This window comes from Mytilus galloprovincialis, chromosome 1 (assembly GCF_965363235.1).
Source record: "Mytilus galloprovincialis chromosome 1, xbMytGall1.hap1.1, whole genome shotgun sequence".
NCBI classification, from domain to species: Eukaryota; Metazoa; Mollusca; class Bivalvia; order Mytilida; family Mytilidae; genus Mytilus; species Mytilus galloprovincialis.
The window spans coordinates 69,749,321-69,771,696 of record NC_134838.1 but is presented as its reverse complement, the minus strand read 5'-3'; the positions used below and the strand labels follow the sequence as shown (position 1 = coordinate 69,771,696).

At 31.0% G+C, this 22,376-nt stretch overlaps 1 protein-coding gene across 2 annotated transcripts in view; it reads right to left on the bottom strand.

Moving 5' to 3' along the window:
* LOC143082719 (plexin-A4-like) overlaps window positions 1–22,376 on the bottom strand; it is a 104,417-nt gene that overhangs the window by 31,234 nt on the left and 50,807 nt on the right. For both annotated transcript variants that reach the window (XM_076258553.1, XM_076258560.1), the window contains exons 6-8: window positions 18,459–18,597; window positions 16,639–16,807; window positions 4,964–5,060 (exon numbers count right to left, since the gene is read on the bottom strand). In XM_076258553.1, coding sequence (XP_076114668.1) covers window positions 4,964–5,060; window positions 16,639–16,807; window positions 18,459–18,597 — 405 coding nt within the window. The remainder of the gene's footprint in view (window positions 1–4,963; window positions 5,061–16,638; window positions 16,808–18,458; window positions 18,598–22,376) is intronic.

Below are 22,376 nucleotides of genomic sequence, written 5' to 3'. Positions count from 1 at the left end.
CAATTTCACCAAATATATAATAGATTCTTTATTCATTATTATACATAACATTTCTTAAATTTGCAGCAATTGAATCCAGAAGTGCAAATTGGAAGCCAGACAAAGGAAGGCATAAGGATAGTGAAAAGAATAATAAAGTCAAATTTCTGCAAAAAAGTGTTATAAACAGTAATTCCCAAACCACCACTTACACTAATAGAACAATAAATAAGTGACAACTCATTGCTGTGGGACAGAATTACTTGTTAATGGCTTAAAACACCTTATAATGAATATATTCATTTATGTACCAAAGTCTAGACCAACTATCTAGGGAAAGATTCATTTTTTTTATTTTTTCAGCAGTCTGAGTGATTGTTCTCATTAAGCTTTGGAAATTACGATACATGTAAAGACAGTTTCGAAAGTTGAATTTAGAATCCAGATTAACCAGCAGATTGTTTTGATATTAAAATTTCATAAATCACTTAAGAATTAGCATATATGTCAAATACAGGATTAGTTCTGCTTCTCAGGTTTCCACATATCTTCCTACATATCTTACATTTTTTTTTTTTATATCATCCTACAATATATTTGATTTCAATATTAATTTTAATCTTTTGACTAGGTTTTTTCAAAAGATTTAATGTCATAAAATGTCAAAGATTATCATGTTTCTAAAATGAAAGAAAAAAATTATCTAGAAAAACCTATTTTCTATTTTTAATATTTTTTCCGTTAAATTTTAATATTCCTATCTAAATTAATGCAACCTGCATCTAAAGTCATTTTATTGTAAGTCATAAGTGTCATTAAGCTGCCAAACCAAATGAGAGCAAACATAAAAGTATTGCAAAAACCCTGGTATTATAGACATGGAGTCCTAGTTTTTGAATAAATTCCAGATTCTTCTTGCCTAATCTTTTCAAACTGTCACTGAAATTGCTTGATTTCAACCATGAACACTTTAATACCACCAGATACTAATACTTTTATTACCATTCCTTCATATAAATAAAACAAAGATGGCTGATTGATTGCCGCCAAATTGTGATTTATTCTTTTATAAATTGGAGTAAATTAATTGAAAGGAAAAAAACTCTGCATCAGAACAAGAGTGAATCACTAATCATTTATTGAATTGTTAAATCTTCTAATCAACCATGAGCAACAGTTGGCGTTGCGTCTTCTATCAATACTATCAGAGCGACGGCCTATGCAAAGATTTTCAGAGGCATCCTGTTTCAATGGCCAATTCCAGTTCAATTCTCTAATCAACCCTTAGCAACAATTGTCGGCTTAAATTCTAATTTATCATTGTCATGTGCGTCTGTCCCAAATGCTTTAAAGTGTGAACTGTCATATCTGTGTGACAGATTTCCTAACAGTCCCACCATATTAGGACAAAATCAAATCAAGCAATGTCTTAAAACTTGATGCATCTTCATCATTCTAGAGGTAAAGTGTAGAATGTCAAATATTTGTGACAACATATCTAAAAGTCTACAAATTTTCAGGCAAGTCTCAAAACTTGATGTATCTTCAGTTGTTTGTGACAATCTTTCTGTAAATTAAGTCTACAAAATTTCAGGGAAAGTCTCAAAACTTGATACATCTTTGGTCATTCTAGCTGTAAAGTGTAGAATGTCAAATATTTGTGACAATTCTTTCTATTAATTTACAAAATGCATATCAATCTAAGCTTTATTAAATGACAAGTGTACATCTGTAAATTGCATCACACTTATTATGTGACTGTCTGGTCCATAAAAGAATTTCATGTCTTGATGTCTTGTCAGAAGTGTTAACATTTTATGTTTAAAAATCAGGTCAGAAAAGTGGTTGTCATTTTTGCTATGCATGCTTTGTCAGCAGTTACTTGGAAAATAGCTTTTTTCATGTAAATTTGTCTGATCATCTTTTTTCCTGCTTTTGCCAACAAAAAAATCAAAACATTTGATGAAAGTTCTGTTTCCTAAATGTATATAAGTAATGTACAAAATTATACAACTTTCATACTGATAACACTTGGTCATATACATCCTTAAATACCATAATGTCTGCTCACAGAACTACACTTATTTCAATTAATTTCAGGTAAAGGTTCATTCTGTACTGTTGGCTATTAGTTTAGGTCAGCTGATGTCTTGAAGATATACCAAGACACTTTAACATACATAGACCACAATTATTCTGGACCTTAATGAACAAAGCACTCAGACATGAATTTTTATAAATCTGTATACAGTTTATGATATCTCAGTCAGTATAAATGTGTACAATGTATACCCTTTCAAAAGAGTTCTTGTAAATGAAACCTTAGTAAGACATGTAATACACCAAATCAATATAATAAGAGAAATTTTGATCAAGTTACTTATCTTGTAGTAATACAATTTATAGTGATTATGATACAATTATCATCTCCGTCAAATTAATCATATTAAAAAGTTGCCCAAGATTTAAAGGACAATAGATCTAATACAGAAAAGGCTATAATTATTTCCATGGCTTATTAATCAGTGTCAAAACTTGTAAAGAAGCATCATTATATTTGCGGAGAACTTTTACGGAGCAAATATTGGCTAATTTGGACACATAATATCTGTGTAAATAAAAAATCAATCATATTAAATCAGGAGCAATTTCCTGCAATCATGGAGAAAACATTATTAAGTTGACAATATCAAAGTGTCCTAAACAGTTTAATGTTGTAAAATAATTTACATTGTCAATGACATTGGTGTTGTGTACAAAAGAGTTCTACTATCGAAATCAAACATACTGAATATAATGCATTCCATAGTACTATTTGAGATTAACATTAATAAATTACGATAGGAGGAAAAAAATTGGAAAGGCAAAAATATTATATGAGGTGCTAGAAATGCAATTATAACAATGATACTATGTCATAAAATAGCAACCTGAAGAAAAGATCATTTTTTTCTCGAATATCACCTTTGACTCTGGCTTTTGGCAACTTGGTAAAATGACAAAATGGATCCATCACTTCCAAATATAATATGTTAACAATAATCACATTGTTTGTATGCAAATTTGCATTTTGACATTTTAGTCTAGTATCTATCTTTTCATGTTTTAATGTACAATTAAATTCAAAGGGTTTGCATACATACAGTCAGATGAATTGAAAGAACGTTTTTTATAATTTTCTTCAAACGGTTTGAATACAAAATTAAGCTTTGAGATTGATTTATCCTGTAACAATCTAGGTGTCTTTATTAAAGGGGGTGGTAAGGGTCACATGACCCATTTAGGTCAAGGTTCCATTTTTGACAAATAGCACAATGCACAAAAAACTTAACCTTATGAGAAATAAAATAAAAAATTAACCTCCATAGATTAAAGAAAACCGATAAAAACATGTAGCTATGGACCAAAAACCTTATGAAAAAAAAAAAAAAAATTAACCTCCATAGATTAACGAAAAACCGATAAAAACATATTGTATCATATCACAACCCAAAGGTAACAGACAGGTGTACAAATATTTACCTAGACACCCTGAACACAGAAAATTATCAATGACATTCTGGGCGACTGCAGCGTAAGTTTGAACTTTAGGTTAACTCCTTCAGGAAATACCTAATCTTACCTTGCATGTCTTAACACTTTGAGAAGGGGTTTCTGAATGACAACAGAATTTATTGGTTATTGACTCTGAGTCATTCAATGTCTGGTCTATAGTTATGATATGATCGTTTACTTTAGTTGAGTAAAGATAAATGTGACTTAAAGAAACTGTCATAAAAAAAAATGCAAGTCTATCCTAAACTAGTATGATCAACTATTAGCTAACAATCAATCTATTATCAATTCATCCATTATGTAAAAAATATAAAAAAGCTAAACAGTAAACTTCATTGTCCAAATCATGATGGTATATAACACCATAAGTGAATTAGACAATTTTTTTTTGCAAAACTGACAAATATGTCTATCTAAAATTACTGTAGTAGTTATGTTGGTTGGTGAATATTTTAGGATTTCTGGATTTTTAGACTTTTTTTCTTTTTTTTAAAATTAAAGTACTATGTCCTTTTTGAGAAATAGACCCAACTTTGCTTTAGTGACAGGGTTATTGAAAACACCTTTCAAAGTAATTCATCTTAAAATAATGCAGCCAAAAATTTGATCCAACTGACCCAGTAATTTCAGCAGAGAAGATTTCTTTAAAAGTTAATGATAAATGTCACAGACAGACAGACAAAAAGTGATCACAAAAGCTCACACTGGCTTTCCTTTGAACAAAGTGAGCTAAAAAAAGAAGCTAAGAGCAAGTATTATCATGCAGTATCTAGCCTATTTATATCAACTTTCAGGATACCAACAAGTACAGAACTCCGCTTGTAATTGACCCTTACTGCAAGATCACGTCTGTCAACTAAAACACAGGAAGAACTCTCTTTGCCAAACTTGATTGTAATTGACAAAAGAAAGGAAAATACAAATCTTTTATCTTATGAACATGAAATGAAATATATGATAAAATAAACCCTATTTCCTCAATTTGTGTCAACACTTTAAGTACCAATAAACTATTGCTTTGTGTTATAATTCAAGTAAGTCTGGGACTGTCTGGCACATTGTTAACACTTACAAAGACTACAACTAAAGATATGTTTACATAATATTATACAATAATAAATTATATAAAAGTGGCATAATATTAAAGATCCAATCTATACTGTGAATTCATTATTATTTGTTTCGTACTAATTTTTTTAGAAGATTTCATGGGAATAGGTGAACCACAATGTTAAGTTTTAAGCAAAGAACAATTTTCATTTTTGGCTTGATATGAGAATGCTGTAAAAACCTTCCCCATTGCATCCTTGACATGCAACATCACCACCTCTCCTCGTTCATAAAATTAAAAAAAAAGTAAAATTTCTAAAAAAAACCAAAATTGCCTCCTGTCCTCCACCATATAACAAAATCAATAAGATATACTTACGCATCATCACTGTGTACCTCACAATCAAAGAAGGTGAAGTTAGTTGACACAAACAAACGCTTGTCGATGACAACAGACAACTTCATAATTATATGATCTGAAATGGAAAGAAAGAATATTATGATTTTGAAGCAGAAGAAGCTTTGAGACATCAGTTTCTGTTTCTATAATGATGCTTGTATTTTACCTTCACTGCTGTTAGTATTCTGAACAACTTTTGTTTTCTTATTCATTTCATTTTCTTTTTCCCCACTGCATTGGAACAATAATGTAAATATGGTGCTCCCTATCAAAAATCTTTAAGAAGAACTAAATTGCACTAATGATTGTTTTTCGTCACAAGCAAAATGACAGGAATCAGTTGTGGAGCAGAAACATAAATTAACCATTCCTGAGCAAATCACTTCACCCCTAGATAAAGCTTAGCTTCAAGTTGATCAATTTAAGCATATTTTGACATTTTTAAATCTGAACTTGTTGGAAATTAGGATTTTGATACCATTAGAAATATCTTGCAACATAACATTACAGACAAGAAGTATATAAATCTACAACTTATCTAACAAACAGAACTGACATTTCCCTTCAAATCTGTTTGATTATCAGAATTACAAACCAAAATGATATTTTATTATCAGATTAGATTCAACAGTCAGAATTATTATCCCAACTAAGGCTAATGTCATTTATCAAATATTTGTCACTGCACATTAAGCATAACAATAATCAATCAATAAATAAAAACAAATTAACATTAACCAAAGATTTGTAAATGCTTTCATCTGTACTTTGAACTTGATACTATCTACTGCCTACAAATGCAACACAACAATCAATCAATCAATCCACTTTGGACAAAGAGATAATAATACAATCCTGATCAACAGATTTCATTTGATTTTATGTGTGTTAATGCCACTTTTAAGCACCGCTTTTGGGCTATTTCGTGGCGGCCAGTTTTTATTGGTGGAGGAGAAGCCGGAGTGCCCGGAGAAAACCACCAGCCTTCGATAGGAAAACTGACAATCTTAGTCAATAAAGATTGGAATCGAGTGCACCCGCACAAGCAGGGTTCAAACTCGCTACCTCAGTGTTGACTGGCTAGTGATTACAGTAGTAACTACTTAGACCATTCCACCACCTAGGCCCCCTTGATCAACAGATTAAAGTACCGAATTGAATGACTGATTGTATAGTTGGCGTGTAATGCCACTTTCAGTACACTTGAACTTATCATTGCAGCTAGTTTTTATTGATAGAGAAAGCCAGAGTTCCTCCAGCAAAAAGCACAACCCCCAGCAGGCTAAGATTATAGTTTTACATAGTTGCAATTTCAAAACTACTATGCAATTAAAATTTAGTCTTTGTGTGGTCAACATTAGACAGCAGATACCTATAATTCTAGATACTGAAAGATCAATTATCACTTAGTTTAGAAATCATAATATAATAAAGTTGTCTTTCTGCCACTTTATCCTTTGCTTCCGAACAATGCCCTAATAAGGTGTTAATATACCCAAAGGACACACCCCTTCAACAAGGAAGTATAAAAATATTTCCATAATTTTAAACAATTTGTGAAATATGAACCCCCAGGAGAACTTTACTTCCCCTTGCAAAGAAAACAGTTAACACCATTACATAACGCAGAACAACCTGACATGATTCCACCAACCGTCAAACCGCTTTGCCTTGGAATGTAATCAAGAAACAATTCCCCAGATATCACACAATTTTCTTCAGATCTGAAGCAAAGTACATCTATCTAAGTCAGCACTTCATGAACAGGTCATTACTAAGATTCTAATCATCTTAAGTGATATATTCCTCATTTATACTTAAAATAAAGCTTTACTAATGATTGTTTTATTTGATGTCATTATTGTGTATTACGTAATAAACAATGGTCCTTAAAAGACAATTGGAAATTGAAAACAGATGTAATTAAAACATATCCGCTCTAGTAATGCTTTAGAACCTTTCCTACTCTATATCTTTTAACTGGTACAAATATTTCACATGCTTTTTTTTTTACAAGAAAAGATAACTAGTTCTTAAGCAACTCATCAAGACCAAAAGAAGGAAAGTACTAAACTGATTTAACAATTCTCTAATGTCTCTTATTTCAAATGGAAAACAAGTATTTTGTGAGCTGCTTCTTGGATATTTTTCCATATAAACAGAAAATTAAAACAGGGGACCATTCATAATTAACCAATTGAGTTTTGTTGAACTGGTTTTTCGTTAGTTGTTGTGAAAGTTACTAGATAGATTAAATGTTAGCTTTTAAAGAGGCACTGTATCAGTTGTAATTTTTATCTTTAATTTGCTCCAGTTTCAAAGTAAAAACTTTCCAAAATAAATAGGGGTAGATGATGTGCTTTTTCTTTGATCTGGACTCATATATAATAGTCTTTATTTTTTATTAAATAGAACACGCCAGTGTTTTTTCAATTCTGTTATTTAGCTGTAAAATGTCATATTTAGGTTACAAATCTGATCTAACCTGTGGTTACTCTAGTAGTCCATCCTCCTATAGGTTACAATAATATAGAATTAAAAAAAAGTGAAAACCTTTTCTGACATTGATAGTGTTTAAGTTTTCACTTTCAAACCAAAAGCTTTTAAAAATTCATTATTATAACCATAGATTTCACAAAAACCTTTAGACAACTGAAATGAGATAAAACACGCATGTAATCTCATTTATTGTCAATTATAAGTTTTCTCCCATTTAAGATGTCTACATTTTCTTAATTTGAAAGGGGTTGGGGACTGGCACAGTCGTTGCTTTGAATGGGGTGTATATATAACATAGTTCTTTTTTCTATCAGGTAGAATTTCAAATTCTTTTTTTGTTGTTGTAAAAATGTCATATTAAGGGTATGATACTGATCTGATGTGTTGTAATTTTACTGCCCTCCTATAGGTTACAATAACATAGAAAAAAACTCAATAGTGAAAACATTTTCTGACACTGATACTGTTTAAGTTTTCACTTTACATACCAAAACCATTTAAAAATTCATTATTATAACCGTAAATTCCACAAAAACCTAAGACATCTGAAATGTGAGAAAGCAAGCATGTATTCCAATTTAATTGTCAATGATTTCAACATTATACACACCCTTATGTCTTGGAAAATAATTATCTTTTTTTCTCTTCCAACTTTTTTTTTAGAAAAACAATTTAATCAAGATGTACTTGTTGATTCTTGCATCACATGTAAATTAAGCTAATATTCTAATGAGAGTAAGCACATGCAGATGTTACATGAATGCAGAAAATATGCATCTTAGCACCATGAAACCCGTGAAAACAGACGTAACCAAGTTATCCGCAGCGAATATGACTGATTCCGATTACATAATGTTGGGACAAGAATGACAACTATTCTGATTCTAGTCAACGTTCTCACAATACTGCCGGTGTACACAAGACAAAAAACAAGTCTTTATAAGAAAGAATTCTTTTTGTCTGTATGACATTTATTTAATACTAATTTCAAAGACAGAAGCTATCAAGTTCTCAATTTTGGCGGAGAATTCTTCAAACGGAATTGTCTGGCAGTACTTTTATTCAATTACATTATTAATAGTCTTGAGAAGATTGTAAAACAAGGCACAGACAATTATTTAAAGTCAAGATTCCACTAACAGGAAATATGCAACACAGGTTTGTCAATAATGGTGATCTAACCACAAAATATTAACCGACAAAATCAGTCATTGTACAAACTATGTAATATGAATAAAAGAAGGTACAGAGTATATCTCAATATGACAGCAATCCAATAACACAACGACCCAAAAAAACACCTGAGGGTCAATACACAGCCTTACAAAAAAGACAAATATATAATATGTCAATCTCTCAATAGACCCCAGTACCTTAAAAACATAATTGACTTTTGTTGTCCACCATTCTGCTGTGTTTATGTTTAGTGACACATTTAATATCAAAAATGCAGATACAAGGACAATAACTCATACATTATCACAAACATTTTTTTTTTTTCAGTTTGATATTTCATATCTTTAGTAATTATCATGTATTAGTGCCAATGCCTTACAAATTAATTCTACAGATTATAAGCCAAGACATGTGTTGTGATGTATGAATTTAAATTTTTGCACAGCAGTCATCGAGATATGGGCTGTGAGGTGAATCAGGTTAGGCATGTTAATATGTGAGCTGATCTGATAAACAGATGTTAAAATTATGACAAATATGACAACTACTTGTGTAACACGAAATATTTACACTCCATAATCTTTCAAACCTTGCTTTACATTTGGTAACTTTATACTTAAATGAAAAACAACATTCCCCCTTCAAAAAAAAAATATGGAGAATTGGCTTTTAAATAACCCCTCAAAACTTGAAGATATCTCAATCTGTCTCAAAACCATTCTAGGGGTCAACAAAGTCTTTCAAAATTTATGCAAACATGGCCTAATTCATTATCAAATATCCTACCCCTCGCCTAGACTTGCTACAATTCTGTTGGACACTTCATGTTTTAATAATCAGCCAATACCCTACCCCTCTAACTGCATGAACTGTCGGACACTTGATGCCTTAATTGTCTTGTTCTTAACATTGTTACCATTAGCTTGCACAGTGTCCCCTCTCCACCCCCTGTTTATGTATCAATCTATATCATGTATATTGTACTTGTATAAAACCACTACCAATTTACAATTCTTGTCTGTAACAGCTGTGGAGCATGTAAACCCAGATAACACTTGTTTTCATACTTGCTACAATTTCCTGTGATTTGCAGACATATTCTGATAGATAATAATGGCGTTACATACATCTGTATTTCTGATTTTCAACTCTATTTTTTCCACTCAAGTGTTCAATGAACGTTTCAAAACCAATTCTCCAAAGCAAGTGATAGATAAACAGGTTATTAATATATAACCTAGTTTTGAAATTAAGCAATGCAGTATTTGATATACATTCAGGACAATTGAAAATATGTTCCTAAAACTCACAGCTATTTATCTGGGACAATGAAAATGATAATAAAAAACAGCATTCACAAAGGTCCTCATTAAAATGAAATATTTTTTTCTAGCAATCATAATAAGAAATATAGAATAAATCTGTGAGAAAGTAATTTAATATAAACTAGTTATAGCTTGCTAATACTACAGGATATGAAATTCATAAAAGGTTCCCCAAAAATTAAAGATTAGAGGTTTCTATGCTGCCTTTGCAAAAAATGTATATTCCATGTATCCTTATTCTTTGCCCAAATATTCCCTATGATGATAGGAGTTTTTAACGTCCTTGACTGGCTATACAGCCCTCGAACGGTCAGTAATTTCCTAAATTATGCAATGTTATTCTTAATCTCAATGTTGTTCCTTATTACCAGACTATGACACACAGTCATATTGTCATACCAACATACTTGATGTTATCCATGACACTAGCAAACACACCCACTGTCACATAACAGCTTCTCTCTCCAAGGAAACTAGATTATCTAACCAGAAAACCTGCATACTGATTGCATATAATATACTACATGCTTACTATATAAATATATCACATGGCAACAGACTTTGTCAGCTTACAATGTCTAAGAACCACAAGAGAATCAACACCAACACTGTATAACTACTTTACAATCCTATGTCACTTTGTCAAAAATTAATCATATCTGATAATAAAAAAAAATATTCTAAAAAATTCTTGACTACATTTTTGCATGTTTATCAACTTCCTACAAGTTTTAATAAGTTCTAATTTTAAAAATGACATCACTTTGTCCAAAATTAATCATTTATGATAAAATATTATTTATTTAAAAAACTTGCATATATATCACTTCCTGAGCGAATTAGCAAGGACACTACATTATATCTTCTTAAATATATTGTGTCACTTTGAAAAAAATAAATCATATCTGGTAAAAAAAAAACTATTCTAAAAAAAAAAATTTTTGCTTTGTCTTATGACTTTCAGACACAAAATAACATGGACAATGTATAAATTCTACTAAAAAATCCTATGTCACACCAGTAAATTTGATAAAAAATATATTATTTCAATTCTCAGGACATTTTTTACATGTCTTATTGTGACTACCAAAGAGAATTTAGGTGGACATTGCCCAAGTTCTTATTAAAAATCCTATGTCACTTAGTAAAAAATTAATCATATCTGACCAAATATTCTATTCTTAAATCTTTAAAAAAAAATTATAAGTCATTATAATCTGATAAAAACAATCTATTCTGAAAATTTTCAAACAACTTTTCTCATATCTATTGACTTTCCCGACTTATATACATTACAAATCAACAGAGCCAATATTCATAATATCAGTTACCAGGGATTACTACAATCAGAATATAAATTGTCAAGATTAACCCCACTTGTCATTGTATACTCCTTCATATACACCCTAGTTCAATGTCCCCATTGTTTTACGGAATTTAATCATAAGTGCTAACTAAACCATGACAAGTTCTTGTTTCATAATGTGTCCCACTCCTTTTGACGGTAATAAGTTCAACGAGAAGTACTTGTTCCACAAAGCATGGATGAATGAATTAAATTGGCTTTTCAACAGCTGTGGTAAGGACTAGGTTACAAGCAACTTACTAGTAAGATATCTATACTATTAAACGAGAAGACCTCATTTTGGGTGTCGCTTCTCTTCTTTCCACAATTAATTGATCAACACGCCTATGTGTCCTATAGGTACAGTGCATAGTGCCATTTGTCATCCATTCATATGATTATTCAGATTGAGTTATTTTTGGAGAAAAACGAGAAAAAAGGCATCCGGATATTGTCCCGTCATTGGACGAAATTTTAAGTAAGATTAGACTTCCGGTTTTCGTTTTTCTGTATACTTTGAACGTACATATACAAAGAATAAAGTGTATTTTCAGAATTCTATCTGCTATCATTTTCAAGTTTACTATCCACGGCAGTCACAGAGTTTATTAAATAGAGAGGGTCTGTATACTATATCAATGACCACTATGGATCGATTAGTAAACTTAGAATTGAAAGTAAATACACTATATTTATATAGTAATGAATGTTCATAATATACAGATAAGCACTAAAAATATTCATGTGAACTTTTGATACCTTTTCTGAAATTCTCCAGTCATTAAATCTTTTACAAAAATCATTGATTACAAAGAAAGAAGATGTGGTATGATTGCCATGTTGAGACAACTCTCCACAAGAGACCAATATATGACACAGATATTAACAATTATAGGTTACCGTACGACCTTCAACAACGAACAAAGCCCATACCGCATACTCAGCTTTAAAAGGCCCCGAACTGACAATGTTAAACAATTCAAACCAGAAAACTAGCGGCCTTATTTATAATCATTTATGTACAAAAAAATGAACGAAAAACAAATATGTAACACATAAACAAACAACCACTGAATTACAGGCTCCTTACTTGAATGTTCATAACATACTAAATGTATGTTCATATTGAAATTGATAGAAAACCAAAAAAAATGGGAATATTGGAAATAAAGGAGGAGGATAAAAAAAAGCATTTTCCTGTCCCCAATAACCTATGACTTATGATACTTTTGCTGAAATTCTCCAGTCATTAAATAATTAACAAAATTCTTCCAACAACACTTTACATACTTTAAACTACGCTTTGAATGCCCGCGATTTCGCGGGTGTGTTCTAGTCAATATTTAACCTAGAAAGTCACAGGTTATGTATAATACATGTATTACATTTACAAGGAAAAACCTCTACAATTCAGATACTTGTCTCTATTATAAGCAGAGATACTAGATACTATATTTCTACCAGTGCAATAGGAAACCGAGAGTAAAAGAGAACTGTGTGAAACTTAATGATGCATTCCAAACTTTCAAAATAAATAAATATGTTATATCATTTATACAATGTTTTTTTTTCAATGATTCACATTAAGAAAGAACTGAAAATAACTTCTCTAATTGAGATAATGCTTGACGAAAATGAGCATGGATTTTACATTTTCAATCTCCCCCACAAGTTATTTCTGTAAAGTCAACAAATTAGGTATTAGGAAACATGTTTTCAAAGTGAGAGGGTTAGTTAGCACTATAAAACCAGGTTTAATCCACCATTTTCTACATTTGAAAATGCCTGTACCAAGGCAGGAATATGACAGTTCTTGTCCATTCGTTTTCGATGCATTTTGTTATTTGATTTTGCCATGTGATGATGGACTTTCCGAATTGATTTTCCTTTAAGTTCAGTATTTTTTTGATTTTACTTTTTTCTTTTGTACTAAAGTAATCACACCACTTCTTTTATTTTTATTTCTGTCAATGTAATATTACAGTAGTAAAGAGTACATCACAAACTTAAGTATTATGACTTTCAACACTTCTATTAGTAAACAAAGCCAATATCAAAGTATAAGTTAATTATTTTTATGTCTTAAGAACAAATCCCCTGCTCTTGATGTCCCAACCATTCAACTAAATGGTGTAAATGCCTTTAATTACCAATACTAAACAAATCAAAATTGAGAAGTACAAATCGGTCTGGCTACATCTAGAGAGAAGCAGAAAAGTGTCTTGAAAAGGGCCTAAAAAAATTAAACTTCTGACAAGTTTTATTCATTTCTGAATTATTCATTTTTATACAACATGAACAAAACAAAACCCACCAAAACTGGAGGTGATTTCAGGTGCACTGGAAGGGCAATGAATACCAATTTCATATCCTTTTTACTCTCCTATAGTATATCCCTTTTAAAAAATCCATGACACAGAACTAATATGCTAAAAGTATAAAGCAGAAAACAGTCTAAGCCTTTGTGGCTTGTATCAGACATAAAACATTAATGTTTTTATATCTCTCTGGCTGTGTTAACAGACAAAATCTTGCTTATATCCAATCAACTTTAAAAAAATCTTAATTAAAAACCCAAATACGATAAAGATATAATCTTACACAGCTCTGAAAGCACAGTATTTCCAATTACAACCCATCAATATAGTAAGAACTAATCTAAATTTCAAATATCTGTCCTCTTTTGTCAACATCTAGATTTTAATCCCAGAATTCCCAGTAGGAAAATATCAATCAATTTGAACATTTCCCCTGAAAAAAGATTAAGGCAATGAACAAAATTCCAGTTTGAAATCCCTCCTTTAATCAATACTTGTATTTGATAAATAAGATAGAAAACTCTAATGTTTCAATGATTATGTCTGAAGGTATCATTATGTCTTTAAGTTAAAATGGCATTAATCCATATTTATCTTCTCAAGGTCATTTGAAGGTTGAGTAGCAGGTGAATAAACATGCCTTTAATTTGTTTCATTAGAATCTTAAATTTTTTAATGACTTTCTTCTCCATCTGTGCAAGAATGCAAAGTGAAATTCCCAAGGTATCTGGGATTTCCGTAAAAAATTACCATATAATGAAAGGAAATATCTACTAAAAAAATACACAAATTTTGAGAGGATGAGAGGGATGGAAGTCACTGAAAAGGGTAGATACCCTTCTAACCTAAATGTCTACCACTGATCAATGATTGATTTCGATTATGTAGTCTTCAAATATAATGCCAAAAAATATACTGTATATTAAATTATTTTCATAGGTTTCAATTTTTCGTGGATTGAGGAAAACATGCATTTTAGTAGATATTTGATTTTGTGGTTTTGCCAATTTCAGCAAAGAAAACCTGTAGAATTTTGAAATTTGTTAAACATTTGAATTCATGGTTCATCTGAACCCACGAAACCCATGAAAATCAAACAGACAAATAGTATAATGAGACTAAAAGGATTGAAAAATGACTCCCAAAATATGGTCTGACTTGTACAGTACAATACAGTATTTGACCTTCAATCTACCACTACCACATCATATGCGGATCCAGGGGGGGGGGGGTGCCTTTCATGGGAAAAATTTGGTTGATTATATAGGGAATCATTGAAGCATGACTGGAGCGGCCCCCCCTTAGGAAAAGTTCTGGATCCGCCACTGCACATACTCACTTTGAACTGTACTATATGCAACAATGTACCAGAAACAACAAATACTTCTAACTAGGTGGTCAGAAAATACTTCTACCCTTGCTATTTCTTATCAATAAGGTAGTTTTACAAGTCTTCAGCTTACATCTTGCATAACAAAATCTACCATTAACATCAGAGATGTACTTAACAATTAGATAAAGACAAGGTGAAACCAATGAGCTAAATGTTTGACAGAAATTTTAAAAGGAGGATGTACACTTCAATGAATGAAAACTTCCCAAAGGCAAGTAAGACAAAAACTTTTTTTCAATTTGCACTTGACTAACAGGGTCAAAATCTTAATAAATCAGCGTGACAATGCATATAGATAACCATCAAACAGAAGTTTAAATTCTAGTCTAAGTATTTGTTTCTGTGCCGATAGCATCACATAAAAGTTTAAATATTGATAATCAGTTAACAGACAGGTATGCTATCTATGTGTTCTCTGCACAGATAAACATCAAAAGATTTATCTGGACATTATAATGAATGAATTTTGAGGTCACATGATAAGGAAGCTATACTGGTCACCTCTGAAACCGCAGAAGCAATGGTCATCTGATAAGGAGCTACCTAACTGGTTACCTGTGATATCTTACAAGCAAGGAAACAGCTGTGGTCCAGTTAATTAAGAAACTGTATACTGGTCATCAGTGATAACATATAGGAACAGATCATCAGTTTTGTGGGATTGTAGTGAATCATTCTTTAAAACTTTATACTAACTGGTACCCTGTATTAACTCTAGAACCAGCAGGTATCTTGAATTTGCATGAATATGATAAATACATGTACTGGTCACCTAGAACATTTACAAACCAAAGTCAGTTATCTTCAAAACACTTTTCAAAAATAATTTGTATTGCTGAAAGCTACAATTCAGAAAACAGGGAAGCAATTAAGGGTTGGTACTTTTTCCATTCAAATTAGTCCTCAATTCCCGAGAAGTAGTAGGGATGTAATATTGGTTCATCAGATAAGGAATATTTGAGACTAGGGAAATCTAACAGAGCCGGATATCAATTGTAAGGAAATGAATCATAACTCTGTGGTTAACTGATAAATAAATATTGTTCACAGGATCAACAATGAATTAAGTAATCTACGATATCTCTAATATCATAGACTACATGTACCGTATACAATTACGACACATGTATCTCAGACATCTTGGGAGTTGTGTAATAAGTTGAGCATGTACATGTAATTAACCAAAACTCTGTGGTTAACATTTAGCCTGAAGCTATTCAGGGTGTGTTTAATTTATAAAGACCTTGATTTAAATTATTTTGCATATTCCATGGTCAAATTAAGCCTTTGTGTAGATAATAATAGTTTTACATGGCAACTTGGGTTGTATTGAGAAATGCTGCATGTCCATTCCTTATCATTTTTTTTTTTAAATCTTAAACAACTTTAATAAAATTCCCTACTATAACTAAGTGTTTGCCATTGTATTTACTCTTGCAAAAAGCAGAAAACAGTCCAAGCTTGTATACAGACTACGGCCAAAACATGCAATCAAATTTTCTTGATTATGCCTTTTCTTCTAGATACCAAAAAAGTCAGTACCAACATAATTAAAAAAAAATCCTCTTAATTATACCAAGAATTCTATAACCACTTACCGTCACCAACAGGGAATGATGGGAGCTGATTTGGCAATGGTGTTTCACATGTCATGGTGTTTGATGATGTCCTGTTAGCTTTGGTTGACAGTACAGTATTATATCCAGAAAATTGACACACCACGTTCAATGGCTTATATGTTGGTAGATTCGATATATTTAAAGTTAACTGAAAATAAATAAAATACTTCTAAATTTTCACTTAAAAAAATAAAATACTATTAATTTTTTCACTAGAAAAAAATTATTTTGATAACAATATAACATTTGATTGTGTCAAAGGATCAATGCTAATTTCAATATGAAAATTTAATTTCTTATTCTTTCAATTTTCATATGGTATCTTTATCTAATTTGTAAAGCAATTTTGCTCTCGCCAGGAGACAGAATATTTACACTTGAAGCCCCAGTAACTGAAATATCAGCAATATTCAATGATCATTAGCAGCAAAAATATAACGCAATGAACAATGCCGTCCTTAAATTCTTTGAGCTTGTTACATATTTTCCATCACAACATGCACTGAGATTGCATTTACCAATTGAGAAATTCTGAAATGACATTTGGAACAAACAATGTTTTAAGATCGAATAAAAAGATGAACAAATTTGATTTAAAAAAATATAATATAAATATTAGTTCATTCCTATTCAATATCAAATAATTACGATAAATAACTTTATCAATCATAAACGTAATTGACGACGAGTTATGGCTACCCTAGTTTTTTCATAACCATCAAAGTACATATCAAATGTATTGTTAACGCTTTGTGTCATTATGGCAATTTAATCAAATTACATTTTTTTCACCAGACTTCTGATCTATGATTACAAACAAATGAACTTGAGGGGAGCGATTTGTTTGCGATTTGTTACTCTGACAATCCAATTACACTGGAGTAAATAACCAAGTGACTTAGTACAGAATCCTTATACAAGCCAACATGACCATACTCTGACCTTTAACATCGCACAAGCGTAAACGATATACACGTTGGTGACTAATACGGAATGTTGCTTTCAGTATCAGCATCATTTTATATAATTTGTTTTTATCGCATTAATCATAATTTTTGTACAGAACCATGTATCAAATATTGTACTCCAAGTGTGTAATTTAATGCATTACGGGAGCCTAAATTACATTGGCAATTTGCATTCTCGTTACAATTCCATTTCCTTAAACAGTGGAGCTTGCTGACACAATCTTTCTCATATTACCAATTCATTTGATAACAATTTCTAATTATGAAAACAAGTTTATTTTCAGGACATATACTGGTTTAAAATATTCCAATGCAGATTTGAGCGATAGGGGGCTATTTCCATAAAGGATGCCTATTGTTAAATTGGAGATTTTCCCACTCCGATCCCTGACAAAAACACATTAGATTCCAATAAAGATGGAAACTGACTATAGCTACCTGATAATAGTTTTGCAATGAACATTAACTGAATTCTATTTAATATTTGACTTGGAATCAGGTTATTTTAAATGCTTCTGTTATTGAAAATTATTAAAATTTGTATCATTTCATCTTTCAATTTCAAACATCTGAATTTTTAATGTTTCAACAAAATGTTATTATTTTTTCTTATATTTGAACAAGATTTGTCTTAACCAATTCAGCTATTTAGCCATGTGTTGGCCATTAATGTCATAAATGTCATGTTTGAATGTCTATTTTTCTTGGAGGTAGTTGTAATAGTTGGTGCAGGTATCTGCTGTATTGTCTAATACTTTGGTCATTTTAAGTAAAACTGCATTCTTTAAATGGATATAAAGTTGACACCATATTTAATGTGGTAATACATACACTTGTAGTCCTTGAAACTTTGTTGTTCTTCTGAAGTTTGTCTGGGTAAACAGATGTAATATTTGTACACGTTGCTCCTTTGTAGCCCAGCCATCTTAGTTCTGACTCATTAGATTCACATTGTTCTCTAACACTACATCTAAAAACATAAACATAAAAATTTAAAAAAAACTAAAGTTAATTATTATCCTCATTTTTGTCCCATAAATATATATATATCAAAATGTCTGATCACCTATGGAATAGGCAACTTAGAGTCAGGGTCTAACTATATATCAAGACAAACAAGAATGTGTCCATAGTACACAGATGCCCCATTTGCACTATCATTTTCTATGTTCAATGGACCGTAAAAATGGGGGGAAATTTCTAATTTGGCATTAAAATTAGAAAGATCATATCATAAGGAACATGTGTACTAAGTTTCAAGTTTATTAGACTTCAACTTCAACAAAAACTACCTTGACTAAAAACTTTAACCTGAAGCAGGACGATCGGACGGACGAACCAACGAACAGACGAACTGACCCACAGACCAGAAAACATAATGCCCATAAATGGGGCATAAAAAATCACAGCTATGGACTTATATGGGACAACTGCAGTGGTGAGTCACAATTTTATTTAAGTCAGAACTTTTTAGCCATACAATTGCACTTTCAATTTTGGAAAATACCTAAGAAAACATATACTTGCAGCTATAACCTTCACTAAATTATAAGATCTACAGCTTAATCTTATTTTAAACTGACATTGATGAAATTTTTAAACAGTTTATTGATAAAGTTCTCAATAATAGCACATATTTGTTAAATGTTTGCAAATATGAAGTGATATCATCAGCAACAATGTTTTTTGGTAGGGAACCAATTTTTCCTTCATTACCATTTTTACCACATACCCGCAGCCTGTAACTGTAAAAAGCACAATACAAGTAACATCATATTCTTGGAATTCCCTGATGGAACATAAAACAATCAGGAAAGCAAATTTCGTAGCCAGCTTTCCGCTACAACAGGTGACAAAATATCGACAAACAATAGATCATAAACGCAAAACAGATATGTTCATGCGGTAAAAAACTCTGAGATAATTATCTATAATTTCATATCTAAAAGAAATATTTCTATATAGCTGTGTTAAGAGTTTTCCCAATAGGAACATGAAGACTGCAAATTTATCATACATGGTGCCACAGCCATTTATTGTTTACTCCCCTAAGACATCTTATTGGATACATTTATTCTTGGGAACTTGTTAGAGATCAAAGATAATGTTATATAATTTTTAGCCCAACACTTAAAGATACCATCATACTAAACAATACGTTTTTTAAAGGGACTTAAAATTGAAATATGGTCAAACTTGATGTGGGCTTTAAGGGCATACGATACAGTTTTGATCCTGTATTTACAGTTTGATGAAAATTTCCATATAGGCTATTTTGTGCCTGATTAAATCAAATATGTAATAAAAAATATACCTTCATGTGCTATTTTTTGAGTTAAATGAGGTCGAAATTTTGTATAATTGCTAAAAATTCGGATTTGTGGTCGTGTTTTTCCTTTCGAAAGAAAGACATAACTTTTTTGTTTTAAAAGATAAACACAAATTGTTTTTTGTTAAATAATTTGTTATTTCTGTATTTTATAAGTATCCTAAAAATTTAGGCTTTTTTTATTCAGAAATAACTCATATTTATCAAATGGTCATGAATTGAGAAAAAAACGTCATTTTTTGCTGTACATTTATCAAAATTCAAAAAATTGCACTATTTACAGTTTTATAAAATTTGGTCCACATAATCTCCCTGCAAAATGAAACAAAATATCGTTTTAAAAATTTGGGGTCCATGCACTCGTTTTCAAATTAAATCAGTCGAAAAATGCATCTTTTCCCGATATGTCACAGTTTGACGTCGCGAAAATAACATTTTACGTTAGCAACGTCATTACCTCCCCTGTAACTGTATCGTATGCCCTTAAGGCAGTGTTGGTTAAAGGTATAGGACCTGTCTTTTCTAGGAAGAATCCTTTGATTTTTGAATTACAATTGTCCAGAACCTAGGATTCTTTACATGGATTGTTGCTTTTTACGGACTTATGAATGTCTTAAAATGGGTCTTTAATTGAAAATCGAAAAGGTCCTGGACCTTTTACAAATAAATGTGAATGTCCTATATCATGTACATGTATAACACTATAGTTAAATGGTAAATATGAAAGCTGAAATTCAACTGAAAAAGTCATTTTTTCTTGTTTGTCAAGCAGTCTTTTGTGACTTGGAAGCTGTGTAAATATCTGTTGACAAAAACTATAAAAAAGTAAAAGAATCAATGCATTTTAATGTTTACCTTAATTTAACATAAAATGTTTTAAAAAAAGTTTAAAGCCTCAATTCAGGAAGTGAGCATACCTAGTTACACTAAATGATGAGTTTGCCAAAACTATCTAAGTAAAAATAAAACAGTGTTTTTCAGAGTTTGTTTTTGTTTTTCCTATGTAATGCAGAAATGATTGAAAAGCTAACAATGTAAATGCGATTAAGATCTGACGAAATCTAACTGAATAGAAATCAAAAGGCCCATCAAATGTGTTATTTCCTTAATTCCTGATGTTAATGGCAACAACCCAACAATTTAAAAACATTGACTAAAATCTCTGTTTCATCCTAAAAAACAATAATTAAAGTCTGCAAAATGTATAAAGATCATTCAATGAACATAACTTATTGAAATGTTGAAATGGAAAAAGAAAATCTAAAATAACTTTTTAGTATTCTTATGTTTCTATAAAAAAAGAATGCAGAGCTATATTTCAATGTTATTTTCAACTTCTATAAAATATTCTTCACAAGATAGTTTCCAGGAGATAGATTATGGCTATAAATGCCTAGACCAGGAACCAGATTAATGTATCATCAGGGTAACAGTAATATTGATTACATCTTTCATTCTACTTTTCTCAAAAGACGCTCGAAATACCCATGACTATTCATCAAATAATTTCTACCAAATAAAAGAGGAAAGCTCGGAATATTCAATATCGGTCTGCAAAGTAATTTATATGTTCTGTCAAACTTTATACAAGTCCAGTATCCAACGATTGTTCATTACGATATACACGGAAAATTCTTACGCTGCTATATTATATTGGGCAATTATAGCAATTGGTTAAGATGGCATTGAACTGAACAAAACTTAAAGTATGTACTCCTATGAGAAATGAGTCAGTTTAATGGAAAATATCCTAACCAAATTTCCATAATTATTATAATTGACTATCCAGGGAGAATAGAACATCACGGAGAGAGTTGGAAACTATGCAACAACTCTGACAAGTCAAGTTATAAGTCTAACGCACATAGGTCAATACTTCTGTAGCTTTCTGAAAGGAAGGTGAAAGTTTTCTACAGCATCTCTTGAAATGATGCAATTAATAAATAAGCAATACTAATTGAGTTTCAAGATGTAAAATGTTTTTAATTTATTTGCACATAAATCACATTCCTAAATCTCAAACTTCAGGGAAAATACAACCCTTAAGTCCTTGTACAACTGACTTTTAAACTCTTTTATTCATATTTGGGGTGTTCATACAGTATAGGCAATGTGTAGGATATATGCCAGTTTGTAAGCAATTAGGATTACCAATACTTGTTTGTGTCATATTTTACTAAATTTCTTGTTTTTCCTTTGTAATAGTTGCTCATAGCTTTATTATAAGGGTTGCCAATCTTTTATAAAACAGAAACTTTATTTCTAATAGTTGCTCATACATAGCCTTAAGAGTAGTCAATTTCTACAAAATAGACTCTACCTTTAATAGTTGCTCATAGCATAAAGTGCGGTCAATCTTTTTCATTACAGGAGAACTATAAATAGGGCTTAAAACACAAAGATGACAGAGAATTATCTAG